This window comes from Pristiophorus japonicus, chromosome 23, assembly GCF_044704955.1.
Source record: "Pristiophorus japonicus isolate sPriJap1 chromosome 23, sPriJap1.hap1, whole genome shotgun sequence".
NCBI lineage: Eukaryota > Metazoa > Chordata > Chondrichthyes > Pristiophoridae > Pristiophorus > Pristiophorus japonicus.
Window position 1 is genome coordinate 4,926,723 of NC_091999.1, and position 14,894 is coordinate 4,941,616.

A 14,894-nucleotide genomic window follows, 5' to 3' on the forward strand; every position below is an offset into this window, starting at 1 on the left:
ATGGGTGAGCGGGACTCGGTGCGAGTTAGGACACGGGGCGGGGATGGGGGCTGAGAAAGGGGAGAGGGTTAAAGGGAGGGAGGGGCGGGGGGCAAGGAATGAATGCATCTGTTTCACTGTTTATTTCCCTTTATGTCTTTCAGGGACACACAGTTCCAGTTCGCACCCCAACTGCCTCCCGGCAACAGACCTCAAGAAACCGGGTGTGTCGGAAAGGCGGGAATTCCTCCCGGGAACAAACGGCCAGATAAATCAGGAAGGAGGTTGGGGGAGGCAGCCTGGGGCGGGGGCACGGGAATCCCAGTGGGATGGGCCTCGGCGAGGCGAGGAACGCCGGTGGAATGTGAGAGAGAGAGAGAGAGAGAGTCCGGAGCGAGCGGGAAAATCGGGCGACGAATGGGCGCCGGGGGGACACTTGTGGCTGTGGCACCTGGTCCGCTGCCGTAAGCGGCTCCTCCTGCCACTTGAAGCGGGACATTTGGGTTCACCCCCCCAACCCGCCCACCCCCTGGTGATTTGAGACCTTCCCCCCCCCCCACCCCCACCGACCCTGCTCCCCCTCCCCACCCCCCTCCCATCCCGCCAGCGTCAATGCCGGCCCGCAGGAGACATCTATCCGGCAAGAGGAAGAAGGCCGAGGAATGCCGTTCGGGGGACTACCTGTACGAGACCTACTACTGCAACAGCCAACAGTATCCGCTGATCCTCATGGTGCTGGTCATCATCATCAGCATCTGCGTGGCGCTCATCGCTGTGTTCTTCATCCGCGGCATGGTAGGTGGGCACAGCGCCACTGTTCCAACGCTCCGGCCCCCGCCCCCAACGCCCGGCCTCCCACACTCCGCAACTGCACACCACAACATCAGAAACAGGAGCAGGAGTCGGCCATTCGGCCCCTCGAGCCTGCTCCGCCATTCAATACGGTCACGGCCGATCCGATCATGGGCTCAGCTCCACTTCCCCCGCCCGCTCCCCGTAACCCTCCACTCCCTCATCGCTCAAAAAACCTGTCCATCTCCGCCCTAAGGGAATTAAGGGTTACGGGCAGCGGGCGGGTGAGTGGAGCTGAGTCCACGGCCAGATCAGCCGTGATCTTGTTGAATGGCGGAGCGGGCTCGAGGGGGCCTAGATGGCCAGCTCCTGTTCCTAATTCTTATGTTATGTTCTTAAATACATCCAATGACTCAGCCCTCCACAGCTCTCTGGGGCAGAGAATTCCACAGATTTACAACCCTCTGAGAGAAGAAATTCCTCCTCATCTCAGTTTTAAATGGGCGGCCCCTTATTCTGAGACTATGCCCCCTAGTTCTAGATTCCCCCACGAGGGGAAACATCCTCTCTGCATCCACCCTGTCGAGCCCCCTCGGTATCTTATAAGTTTCGATAAGATCACCTCTCATTCTTCTGAACGCCAATGAGTAGAGGTCCAACCTGCTCAACCTTTCCTCATAAGTCAACCCCCTCATCTCAGGAATCAACCGAGTGAACCTTCTCTGAACAGCCTCCAATGCAAGTATATCCCTCCTTAAATACGGAGACCAAAACTGCACGCAGTACTCCAGGTGTGGCCTCACCAATACCCTGTACAGTTGTAGCAGGACTTCTCTGCTTTTATACTCTATCCCCCTTTGCAATAAAGGCCAACATTCCATTGGCCTTCCTGATCACTTGCTGTACCTGCAGACTAACTTTTTGTGTTTCATGCACAAGGAACCCCCAGGTCCCTCTGTACTGCAGCATTTTGTAATCTCTCCCCATTTAATTAATAATTTGCTTTGTGATTTTTCCAACCAAAGTTGATAACCTCACATTTTCCCACATTATACTCTATCTTGCCAAATGTTTGCCCACTCACTGAGCCTGCCTATATCCCTTTGCAGATTTTTTTGTGTCCTCCTCACAACTTGCTTTCCCGCCCATCTTTGTATCATCAGCAAACTTGGCCACATTACACTCGGTCCCTTCATCCAAGTCATTAATGTAGATTGTAAATAGCTGAGGCCCCAACACTGATCCCTGCGGCCCCGTCTCCTGACTCCCACCGAATCCTGTGCTCGCTGACCTATGTTGGGCTGCTTTCTAGTTCTTTCTCGTTTCGTTGCTTTAAACGTCAGATTACACACTAACACACTCAACAGCTTGTATTTATATAACACCTTTAACTTAGTGAACCGTTACAAGATGCTTCACAGGAGTGCTATGAGACACAAAAAAATTTGACACCGAGCCACACAAGGAGAAATTAGCGCAGGTGACTAAAAGCTCGGTCAAAGAGGTGGGTTTTAAGGAGCGTCTTGAAGGAGGAGAGAGAGGTAGAGAGGCGGAGAGGTTTAGGGAGGGAGTTCCAGAGCTTGGGGCCCAGGCAACAGAAGGCACGGCCACCGATGGTGGAGCGATTATAATCAGGGATGGTCAGGGGGGCAGAATTAGAGGAGTGCAGACATCTCGGGGGGTTGTGGGGGCTGGAGGAGGTTACAGAGATAGGGAGGGGGCGAGGGCCATGGAGGGATTTGTAAACAAGGATGAGAATTTTGAAATCGAGGGCGTTGCTTAACCGGGAGCCAGTGTAGGTCAGTGAGCACAGGGGGTGATGGGTGAGCGGGACTCGGTGCGAGTTAAGACACGGGGCAGTGAGCACAGGGGGTGATGGGTGAGCGGGACTCGTTGCGAGTTAGGACACGGGGACAGCGAGCACAGCGGGTGATGGGTGAGCGGGACTTGGTGCGAGTTAGGACACAGGGCAGCGAGCACAGGGGGTGATGGGTGAGCGGGACTCAGTGCGAGTTAGGACACGGGGACAGCGAGCACAGGGGGTGATGGGTGAGCGAGACTCGGTGCAAGTTAGGACACGGGTCAGCGAGCACAGGGGGTGATGCGTGAGCGGGACTGGGTGCGAGTTAGGACACGGGGCAGCGAGCACAGGGGGTGATGAGTGAGCGGGACTCGGTGCGAGTTAGGACATGGGGCAGCGAGCACAGGGGGTGATGGGTGAGCGGGACTCGGTGCGAGTTAGGACATGGGGCAGCGAGCACAGGGGGTGATGCGTGAGCGGGACTGGGTGCGAGTTAGGACACTGGGCAGCGAGCACAGGGGGTGATGAGTGAGCGGGACTCGGTGCGAGTTAGGACACGGGGTCAGCGAGCACAGGGGGTGATGGGTGAGCGGGACTTGGTGCGAGTTAGGACACGGGGTCAGTGAGCACAGGGGGTGATGGGTGAGCGGAACTTGGTGCGAGTTAGGACATGAGGCAGCGAGCACAGGGGGTGATGGGTGAGCGGGACTGGGTGTGAGTTAGGACACGGGTCAGCGAGCACAGGGGGTGATGGGTGAGCGGGACTCGGTGCGAGTTAGGACACGGAGTCAGTGAGCACAGGGGGTGATGGGTGAGCGGGACTTGGTGCGAGTTAGGACACGGGGACAGCGAGCACAGGGGGTGATGGGTGAGCGGGACTCGGTGCGAGTTAGGACACGGAGTCAGTGAGCACAGTGGGTGATGGGCGAGCGGGACTCGGTGCGAGTTAGGACACGGGGCAGCGAGCACAGGGGGTGATGGGTGAGCGGGACTCGGTGCGAGTTAGGACATGGGGCAGCGAGCACAGGGGGTGATGCGTGAGCGGGACTGGGTGCGAGTTAGGACACTGGGCAGCGAGCACAGGGGGTGATGAGTGAGCGGGACTCGGTGCGAGTTAGGACACGGGGTCAGCGAGCACAGGGGGTGATGGGTGAGCGGGACTTGGTGCGAGTTAGGACACGGGGTCAGTGAGCACAGGGGGTGATGGGTGAGCGGAACTTGGTGCGAGTTAGGACATGAGGCAGCGAGCACAGGGGGTGATGGGTGAGCGGGACTGGGTGTGAGTTAGGACACGGGTCAGCGAGCACAGGGGGTGATGGGTGAGCGGGACTCGGTGCGAGTTAGGACACGGAGTCAGTGAGCACAGGGGGTGATGGGTGAGCGGGACTTGGTGCGAGTTAGGACACGGGGACAGCGAGCACAGGGGGTGATGGGTGAGCGGGACTCGGTGCGAGTTAGGACACGGAGTCAGTGAGCACAGTGGGTGATGGGCGAGCGGGACTCGGTGCGAGTTAGGACACGGACTGCTGAGTTTTGGATCCCCTCTTGTTTACGGAGGATAGAATGTGGGAGGTTAGCCAGGGTTCTCCGTTGTAGTAATGCAGGATCAGTTTGTAATTGAAACTTCATACTTACAAAACCAGTATGAGAGTTCCTGAGAGACACACTTCACAAAACCAGTTGTTACTAGCTGTTTTTGAGACACTGTTCGATTCCAGTCAATGCTATACAACCGTCGTTGTTTACAATTCTTGTACTAACATTTGCCTTTGGTCACGACATTCCATGCATACGACCAATAAATCATGGTTCATCAAAAATACATACAAATATCAACAGTGTAATAACATAAACTAAACATCCAGCCACTTAACCCTCCTGAAACTGCTTTATTGCCGCAATTAACTCTTGCCGTACATTTTATTACTGTACCACGCAGGTGCCCAACTTGACACATCCGATTATGACTCGCACACATCCGACCATTTGGAACTTTTAACCCAGCATGTGCTATCTCACAGACTGCGCAGAGAGCGAGGTATTCGGTTGATGTGGACGTTCGCCCCCCACAACCTGCATTGACTCATTCTCTCTTTCTCTCTCTCTGGCCATTGTCTGGGGCTGAACAGACTTGTTTGCTACCCAATTGCATCCCAATTGACCCCGAGATGAGCGACCCCGATCGCCATACCCGTCCCATCGCCAAAACTGCCTACTTTCCCTTCCGTTAAACAGCCCCGCCCCCACGCCCCACACCCCCACCATCTCAGCTCATAAGAACATAAGAAATAGGAGCAGGAGTAGGCCATACAGCCCCTCGAGCCTGCTCCGTCATTCAATACAATCATGGCTGATCCGATCATGGACTCAGGTCCACTTCCCCGCCCGCTCCCCATAACCCCTTATTCCCTTTTTGGTTAAGAAACTGTCTATCTCTGTCTTAAATTTATTCAATGACCCAGCCTCCACAGCTCTCTGAGGCAGCGAATTCCACAGATTTACAACCCTTTGAGAGAAGAAATTCCTCCTCATTTCCGTTTTAAAAGGACGGCCCCTTATTAACATAGAAACATAGAAAATAGGTGCAGGAGTAGGCCATTCGGCCCTTCGAGCCTGCACCACCATTCAATAAGATCATGGCTGATCATTCACCTCAGTACCCCTTTCCTGCTTTCTCTCCATACCCCTTGATCCCTTTAGCCGTAAGGGCCACATCTAACTCCCTCTTGAATATATCTAACGAACTGGCCTCAACAACTCTCTACGGCAGGGAATTCCACAGGTTCACAACTCTCTGAGTGAAGAAGTTTCTCCTCATCTCGGTCCTAAATGGCTTACCCCTTATCCTTAGACTGTGTCCCCTGGTTCTGGACTTCCCCAACATTGGGAACATTCTTCCTGCATCTAACCTGTCTAGACCCGTCAGAATTTTATATGTTTCTATGAGATCCCCTCTCATTCTTCTAAACTCCAGTGAATACAGGCCCAGTTGATCCAGTCTCTCCTCATATGTCAGTCCTGCCATCCCGGGAATCAGTCTGGTGAACCTTCGTTGCATTCCCTCAATAGCAAGAACGTCCTTCCTCAGATTAGGAGACCAAAACTGAACACAATATTCCAGGTGAGGCCTCACTAAGGCCCTGTACAACTGCAGTAAAACCTCCCTGCTCCTATACTCAAATCCCCTAGCTATGAAGGCCAACATATCATTTGCCTTCTTCACCGCCTGCTGTACCTTTATGCCAACTTTCAATGACTGATGAACCATGACACCCAGGTCTCGTTGCACCTCCCCTTTTCCTAATCTGCCGCCATTCAGATAATATTCTGCCTTTGTGTTTTTGCCCCCAAAGTGGATAACCTCACATTTATCCACATTATACTGCATCTGCCATGCATTTGCCCACTCACCTAACCTGTCCAAGTCACCCTGTAGTCTCTTAGCATCCTCCTCACAGCTCACACCGCCACCCAGTTTAGTGTCATCTGCAAACTTAGAGATATTACACTCAATTCCTTCATCCAAATCATTGATGTATATTGTAAATAGCTGGGGTCCCAGCACTGAGCCCTGCGACACCCCACTAGTCACTGTCTGCCATTCTGAAAAGGACCCGTTTATCCCGACTCTCTGCTTCCTGTCTGCCAACCAGTTCTCTATCCACGTCAGTACATTACCTCCAATACCATGTGCTTTAATTTTGCACACCAATCTCTTGTGTGGGACCTTGTCAAAGGCCTTTTGAAAGTCCAAATACACCACATCCACTGGTTCTCCCTTGTCCACTCTACTAGTTACATCCTCAAAAAATTCTAGATTTGACAAGCATGATTTCCCTTTCATAAATCCATGCTGACTTGGACCGATCCTGTCACTGCTTTCCAAGTGTGCTGCTATTTCATCTTTAATAATTGATTCCAACATTTTCCCCACCACCGATGTCAGACTCACCGGTCTATAATTACCCGTTTTCTCTCTCCCTCCTTTTTTAAAAAGTGGTGTTACATTAGCTACCCTCCAGTCCATAGGAACTGATCCAGAGTCGATAGACTGTTGGAAAATGATCACCAATGCATCCACTATTTCTCGGGCCACTTCCTTAAGTACTCTGGGATGCAGACTATCAGGCCCCGGGGATTTATCGGCCTTCAACCCCATCAATTTCCCGAACACAGTTTCCTGACCTTCAGTTCCCCCTTCTCACTGGACCCTCGGTCCCCTAGTATTTCCGGAACGTTATTTGTGTCTTCCTTCGTGAAGACAGAACCAAAGTATTTATTCTAAGATTATGCCCCCTAGTTCTAGTCTCCCCCATTAGTGGAAACATCCTCTCTGCATCCACCTTGTCAAGCCCCCTCATGATCTTATACGTTTCGATAAGATCATCTCTCATTCTTCTCAATTCCAGTGAGTAGAGGCCCAACCTCCTCAACCGTTCCTCATAAGTCATCTGCTGCTGAAACCCTCATCCGTGCTTTTGTTACCTCCAGACCCAAACACTCCAACGCTCCAATTTTTATCGACTGCTCTGTCTCCATTTCTGGGGATACGTTGTCAACCGATGTCTTCTATACGCCCACAGCTACCTCGAATACACTCCCCTCCCCGCCCCCCCATCCCACTTCCTGTAAGGACTCTATTCCATTCTCCCAGTTTCTGTCTGTGTCTCAGTGGGTAGCACCCTCGCCTCTGAGTCAGAAGGTTGTGGGTTCAAGTCCCACTCCAGGGTCTTGAGCACATAAATCTAGGCTGACACTCCCAGTGCAGTACTGAGGGAGTGCTGAACTCTCAGAGGTGCCGTCTTTCGGATGAGATGTTAAACCTGATGCCCCCGTCTGCTCTCTCAGGTGGACGCAAAAAATCCCATTGCACTATTTCGAAGAAGAGCAGGGGGAGTTATCCCCAGTGTCCTGGGGCCAATATTTATCCCTCAATCAACATAACAAAAACTGATTACCTGGTCATCATCACATTGCTGTTTGTGGGAGCTTGCTGTGCGCAAATTGGCTGCTGCATTTAAGAAATATGAGCAGGAGTAGGCCACCTGGCCCCTCGAGCCTGCTCCACCATTCAATACGACCGTGGCTGATCCGATCATGGACTCAGCTCCACTTCCCCGCCCGCTCCCCATAACCCTTCACTCCCTTATCGCTCAAAAATCTGTCTATCTCCGCCTTAAATATATTCAATGACCCAGCCTCCACAGCTCTCTGGGGCAGAGAATTCCACAGATTTACAACCCTCTGAGAGAAGAAATTCCTCCTCATCTCAGTTTTAAATGGGCGGCCCCTTATTCTGAGACTATGCCCCCTAGTTCTAGTCTCCCCCCATCAGTGGAAACATCCGCTCTGCATCCACCTTGTCGAGCCCCCTCATTATCTTATATGTTTTGATAAGATCACCTCTCATTTTTCTGAACAATGAGTGTAGGCCCAACCTGCTCAACCTTTCTTTATAAGTCAACCCCCTCATCTCCGGAATCAACCTCGTGAACCTTCTCTGAACATCTTCCAATGTAAGTATATCCCTCCTTAAATACGGAGACCAAAACTGCACGCAGTACTCCAGGTGTGGCCTCACCAATACCCTGTACAGTTGTAGCAGGACTTCTCTGCTTTTATACTCCATCCCCCTTTGCAATAAAGGCCAACATACCATTGGCCTTCCTGATCACTTGCTGAACCTGCATACTAACCTTTTGTGTTTCATGCACAAGGAACCCCCAGGTCCCTCTGTACTGCAGCAATCTCTCCCCATTTAAATAATAATTAGCTTTTCTATTCTTCCGACCAAAGTGGATAACCTCACATTTTCCCACATTATACTCCATCTGCCAAATTTTTGCCCACTCACTGAGCCTGTCTACATCCCTTTGCAGATTTGTTGTGTCCTGCTCACACCTTGCGTTCCCACCTTCTTCTTCTCAGGCAGTGCCTCGTATCGAGGGTGACTTGGTTCCTCGCCAAAAAGGGACGAGTTCACAGGTGTTTCAATGCAGGATCCCGAACCACATGTTGAAGGGTGGGCGATGCCTGTGGGTGGATTTGTTTAACGTGGGGTGACCGTTGCACACCAGCCCACCACACGGGGCTCGACAGAGCGAGGCCTTGGTCCAGTGGCAAGGGTTGACCAGGACGACTGGGGCCAAGCTCTGCTGCACGGACCCAGTGCACACACACACACATATCGCACAGTGTGGTGCCCCTCGCCTCTCCTGGGGCCCCGAACGCACGCCTTACATCGGTGGCCGTTCCTTCAGCTGCCTGGGCCCCAAGCTCTGGAATTCCCTCCCTAAACCTCTCCGCCTCACTTTCTTCCATTAAGACGTTCCTTAAAACCTACCCCTGTGACCTTACCTGCCCCTAATATCTCCTTTTGTGGCTCGGTGTCAAATTATGTTTGGTAACACTCCTGAGAAGCGCCTTGGGACATATTACTTCGCTAAGGCGCTATATAAATGCAAGTTGTTGTTGAATCTATTGTCTCTCCTCTCCAGCAACCCCCACACCCCCCCGCTCTTTGGATCATCAGCAAATTCGGCTTATGTTATACTTGGTCCCATCATACAAGTCATTAATATAAATTGTAAATAGTTAAGGCCCCAGCACTGATCCCTGTCACAGTCTGACAACCCAAAAATGACCAGACTCTCTGCCCTCTGGCACCTAATGGTATCTCGTCTCTCCTTTGACAGAAGGTATCAGAGAACTTGGCGTTTATCATCACAGTCTTTGTGGCCCTGGGAGTTTTCTTCATCACCTTGCTCCTGGTCTGCATCGAGTCCTTGTTCCACAAGGGCATGAGGCTCTTCTCCCTCTTCATCTGGGCCTGCCTTGTCGCCATGGGTTACATCTTCATCTTTGAGGGCGGGGTGATCAGCGCCTGGGACCAGGTAATGCAGCGGCAGCGCGTCACGTGACACTCGGAGCGCCAGGGGCCGCGGTGGGAGAGCGGCGGCTGGGAGGGTGTCCCGGACACACACGGCCAGCGGGATACGGGAAATGTCCCGGAGTTCAGTGTGTCCGTCTGTCACTCGCTGTCTCTACCTCACTCTCCCTCTCTCGCTCGCTCACTCTCTCTCTCTGTCTCTACCTCACTCTCCCTCTCTCGCTCACTCACTCTCTGTCTCTGTCTCTACCTCACTATCCCTCTCTCGCTCACTCGCTCTCTCTGTCTCTACCTCACTCTCCCTCTCTCGCTCGCTCACTCTCTCTGTCTCTACCTCACTATCCCTCTCTCGCTCGCTCTCTGTCTCTGTCTCGAACTCACTCTCCCTCTCTCGCTCGCTCACTCACTCTCTCTGTCTCTACCTCACTATCCCTCTCTCGCTCGCTCGCTCTCTCTGTCTCTACCTCACTCTCCCTCTCTCGCTCACTCTCTGTCTCTGTCTCTACCTCACTCTCCCTCTCTCGCTCACTCTCTCTGTCTCTACCTCACTCTCCCTCTCTCGCTCACTCACTCTCTCTGTCTCTACCTCACTCTCCCTCTCTCGCTCGCTCACTCACTCTCTCTGTCACTACCTCACTCTCCCTCTCTCTCTCGTTCGCTCACTCTCTCTGTCTCTACCTCACTCTCCCTCTCTCGCTCGCTCTCTCTCTCTGTCTCTACCTCACTCTCCCTCTCTCGCTCGCTCGCTCTCTCTGTCTCTACCTCACTCTCCCTCTCTCGCTCGCTCGCTCTCTCTCTCTGTCACTACCTCGCTCTCCCTCTCTCCCTCGCTCGCTCACTCGCTCTCTCTGTCTCTACCTCACTCTCCCTCTCTCGCTCACTCTCTCTCTCTGTCTCTACCTCACTCTCCCTCTCTCGCTCGCTCACTCTCTCTCTCTGTCACTACCTCACTCTCCCTCTCTCGCTCGCTCACTCTCTCTCTCTGTCACTACCTCACTCTCCCTCTCTCGCTCACTCTCTCTCTCTGTCTCTACCTCACTCTCCCTCTCTCGCTCGCTCTCTCTCTCTGTCTCTACCTCACTCTCCCTCTCTCGCTCGCTCACTCTCTCTGTCTCGAACTCACTCTCCCTCTCTCGCTCGCTCGCTCGCTCTCTCTCTCTGTCACTACCTCACTCTCCCTCTCTCGCTCACTCTCTCTCTCTGTCACTACCTCACTCTCCCTCTCTCTCTCGCTCACTCTCTCTCTCTGTCACTACCTCACTCTCCCTCTCTCGCTCACTCTCTCTCTCTGTCACTACCTCACTCTCCCTCTCTCGCTCACTCTCTCTCTCTGTCTCTACCTCACTCTCCCTCTCTCGCTCACTCACTCTCTCTCTCTGTCACTACCTCACTCTCCCTCTCTCGCTCACTCACTCTCTCTGTCTCTACCTCACTCTCCCTCTCTCGCTCACTCTCTCTGTCTCTACCTCACTCTCCCTCTCTCGCTCACTCACTCTCTCTGTCTCTACCTCACTCTCCCTCTCTCGCTCGCTCGCTCACTCTCTCTGTCACTACCTCACTCTCCCTCTCTCGCTCGCTCGCTCACTCTCTCTGTCTCTACCTCACTCTCCCTCTCTCGCTCACTCACTCTCTCTCTCTGTCACTACCTCACTCTCCCTCGCTCGCTCACTCTCTCTCTCTGTCACTACCTCACTCTCCCTCGCTCGCTCGCTCGCTCTCTCTGTCACTACCTCACTCTCCCTCGCTCGCTCGCTCGCTCTCTCTGTCACTACCTCACTCTCCCTCTCTCGCTCGCTCACTCTCTCTGTCACTACCTCACTCTCCCTCGCTCGCTCACTCACTCTCTCTGTCACTACCTCACTCTCCCTCGCTCGCTCGCTCGCTCTCTCTGTCACTACCTCACTCTCCCTCTCTCGCTCGCTCACTCTCTCTGTCACTACCTCACTCTCCCTCTCTCGCTCTCTCTCTCTCTCTGTCACTACCTCACTCTCCCTCTCTCGCTCGCTCACTCTCTCTGTCACTACCTCACTCTCCCTCTCTCGCTCGCTCACTCTCTCTCTCTGTCACTACCTCACTCTCCCTCTCTCGCTCACTCACTCTCTCTCTCTGTCACTACCTCACTCTCCCTCTCTCGCTCTCTCTCTCTCTCTGTCACTACCTCACTCTCCCTCTCTCGCTCGCTCACTCTCTCTGTCACTACCTCACTCTCCCTCTCTCGCTCACTCACTCTCTCTCTCTGTCACTACCTCACTCTCCCTCTCTCGCTCGCTCGCTCACTCTCTCTGTCACTACCTCACTCTCCCTCTCTCGCTCACTCACTCTCTCTCTCTGTCTCTACCTCACTCTCCCTCTCTCGCTCACTCACTCTCTCTGTCACTACCTCACTCTCCCTCTCTCGCTCGCTCACTCTCTCTGTCACTACCTCACTCTCCCTCTCTCGCTCGCTCACTCTCTCTCTCTGTCACTACCTCACTCTCCCTCTCTCGCTCACTCACTCTCTCTCTCTGTCACTACCTCACTCTCCCTCTCTCGCTCGCTCGCTCACTCTCTCTGTCTCTACCTCACTCTCCCTCTCTCGCTCACTCGCTCACTCTCTCTGTCTCTACCTCACTCTCCCTCTCTCGCTCGCTCACTCTCTCTGTCACTACCTCACTCTCCCTCTCTCACTCGCTCACTCTCTCTGTCTCTACCTCACTCTCTCTCGCTCGCTCGCTCGCTCACTCTCTCTGTCACTACCTCACTCTCCCTCTCTCGCTCACTCGCTCACTCTCTCTGTCACTACCTCACTCTCCCTCTCTCGTTCGCTCGCTCACTCTCTCTGTCACTACCTCACTCTCCCTCTCTCTCTCGCTCGCTCACTCTCTCTGTCACTACCTCACTCTCCCTCTCTCTCTCGCTCGCTCACTCTCTCTGTCACTACCTCACTCTCCCTCTCTCGTTCGCTCGCTCACTCTCTCTGTCACTACCTCACTCTCCCTCTCTCTCTCGCTCGCTCACTCTCTCTGTCACTACCTCACTCTCCCTCTCTCTCTCGCTCGCTCACTCTCTCTGTCACTACCTCACTCTCCCTCTCTCGCTCGCTCGCTCACTCTCTGTCACTAACTCACTCTCCCTCTCTCGCTCGCTCGCTCACTCTCTCTGTCTCTACCTCACTCTCCCTCTCTCGCTCGCTCGCTCACTCTCTCTCTCTGTCTCTACCTCACTCTCCCTCTCTCGCTCGCTCGCTCACTCTCTGTCTCTGTCTCTACCTCACTCTCTCTCTCGCTCTGTCACTTGGAGTCTCTCTCTGTCTCTCTTTCTGTCTCACTCTGTCTCTCTTTGTGTCCCTCTCCCTCCCTCTCTCTCCCTCCCTCTCTCTGTCTTTGTCTCTTTTTCTGTCTCTCTCTCTGTCTCTGTGTCCATCTCTCACTCTGCCTCCCTCTCCCTCTCTCTCTCTCTCCCACCCTCTCTCTCTCACCCTCCATTTCTCTCTCTCTCCCTCCCTCTCTGTCTCTCTCCCTCCCTCTCTGTCTCTCTCTCCCTCTCTTTCTCTCTCCCATCCTCTCTGTCTCTCTCTCTCCCTCCCTCCCTCTCTCTCTCCCTCCCTCTCAGTCTCTCTCCCTCTCTCTCTCTCACTTTCTCCCTCTCTCTCCCCCCTCTCTCTCCCTGCCTCTCAGTCTCTCTCCCTTCCTCTCAGTCTCTCTCCCACCCTCTCTCTCCCTCCCTCTCTGTCTCTCTCTCCCTCTCTTTCTCTCTCCCATCCTCTCTGTCTCTCTCTCTCCCCCCACCTCTCTCTCGCTCCCTGCCTCTGTATTGCCTCTCGGGTGAACCATAAGCCGTGGTCATTGTATTCGATTGTAGAGAGAAGCCAGCCAGCCAGTGGGGATCTGCATTCCTCCGTAATGGGGCAACCCGGCAACTTAACGCTGATGAGACTGAACCCCTCCCTAGAATTCCTGCTTTGATTATAATCTACTCGGTGGGATTGTCACAATTGCCAGTGTGCCCGAGGGCTACAGACTCGCCACAGACGGGCTCAGCCTTGGCGTAGCCTCCGTCCGCCCGATCGGATATCACAAATCACAACTCCTGCCAGCAAAATCTGGGATAGCAGCCAGAGATCAGAAACCTGATCGCTCAGCACCTCCACAGATACAGGGACAGACCAGGGCAGCATCACACGTTCCAGGAACCGCAGACAAAGGGGCTGCTGTCCTCTGTAATATACACAGGGCTGTCCTCTGTAATATACACAGGGGCCCTCTGTAATATACATAGGGGCTGTCCTCTGTAATATACACAGGGGCTGTCCTCTGTAATATACACAGGGGCTGTCCTCTGTAATATACACAGGGGCTATCCTCTGTAATATACACAGGGGCTGTCCTCTGTAATATACACAGGGGCTATCCTCTGTAATATACACAGGGGCTGTCCTCTGTAATATACACAGGGGCTGTCCTCTGTAATATACACAGGGGCTATCCTCTGTAATATACACAGGGGCTGTCCTCTGTAATATACACAGGGGCTGTGCTCTGTAATATACACAGGGGCCCTCTGTAATATACACAGGGGCCCTCTGTAATATACACAGGGGCTGTCCTGTGTAATATACATAGGGGCCCTCTGTAATATACACAGGGGCTATCCTCTGTACTATACATAGGGGCCCTCTGTAATATACACAGGGGCTATCCTCTGTAATATACACAGGGGCTATCCTCTGTAATATACACAGGTGCCCTCTGTAACATACACAGGGGCTGTCCTTTGTAAAATACACAGGGGCCCTCTGTAACATACACAGGGGCTGCTATTCTCCATATTTAACCCGTGCTGTACCTGCCCTGGGAGTGTTTGATGGGACAGTGTAGAGGGGGCTTTACTCTGTATCTAACCCCCTGTACCTGCCCTGGGAGTGTTTGATGGGACAGTGTAGAGGGAGCTTTACTCTGTATCTAACCCCCTGTACCTGCCCTGGGAGTGTTTGATGGGACAGTGTAGAGGGAGCTTTACTCTGTATCTAACCCAGTGTACCTGCCCTGGGAGTGTTTGATGGGACAGTGTAGAGGGAGCTTTACTCTGTATCTAACCCCGTGCTGTACCTGCCCTGGGAGTGTTTGATGGGACAGTGTAGAGGGAGCTTTACTCTGTATCTAACCCTCTGTACCTGCCCTGGGAGTGTTTGATGGGACAGTGTAGAGGGAGCTTTACTCTGTATCTAATCCCCTGTACCTGCCCTGGGAGTGTTTGATGGGACAGTGTAGAGGGGGCTTTACTCTGTATCTAACCCCCTGTACCTGCCCTGGGAGTGTTTGATGGGACAGTGTAGAGGGAGCGTTACTCTGTATCTAACCCGAGCTGTACCTGTTCTGGGAGTGTTTGATGGGACAGTGTAGAGGGAGCTTTACTCTGTATCTAACCTCGTGCTGTACCTGCCCTGGGAGTGTT

The 14,894-nt window shown here is 53.4% G+C and overlaps 1 protein-coding gene across 1 annotated transcript in view; it reads left to right on the forward strand.

Moving 5' to 3' along the window:
- Nucleotides 1-581: 581 nt before the first annotated feature.
- The window catches only part of LOC139235606 (adenylate cyclase type 2-like), a 125,056-nt gene continuing 110,743 nt past the window's right edge, over nucleotides 582-14,894 (forward strand). The window contains exons 1-2 of the mRNA XM_070866644.1: nucleotides 582-774; nucleotides 9,268-9,465. Of these exons, the coding sequence (XP_070722745.1) occupies nucleotides 592-774; nucleotides 9,268-9,465 (381 nt within the window). The 5' untranslated portion in view covers nucleotides 582-591. The remainder of the gene's footprint in view (nucleotides 775-9,267; nucleotides 9,466-14,894) is intronic.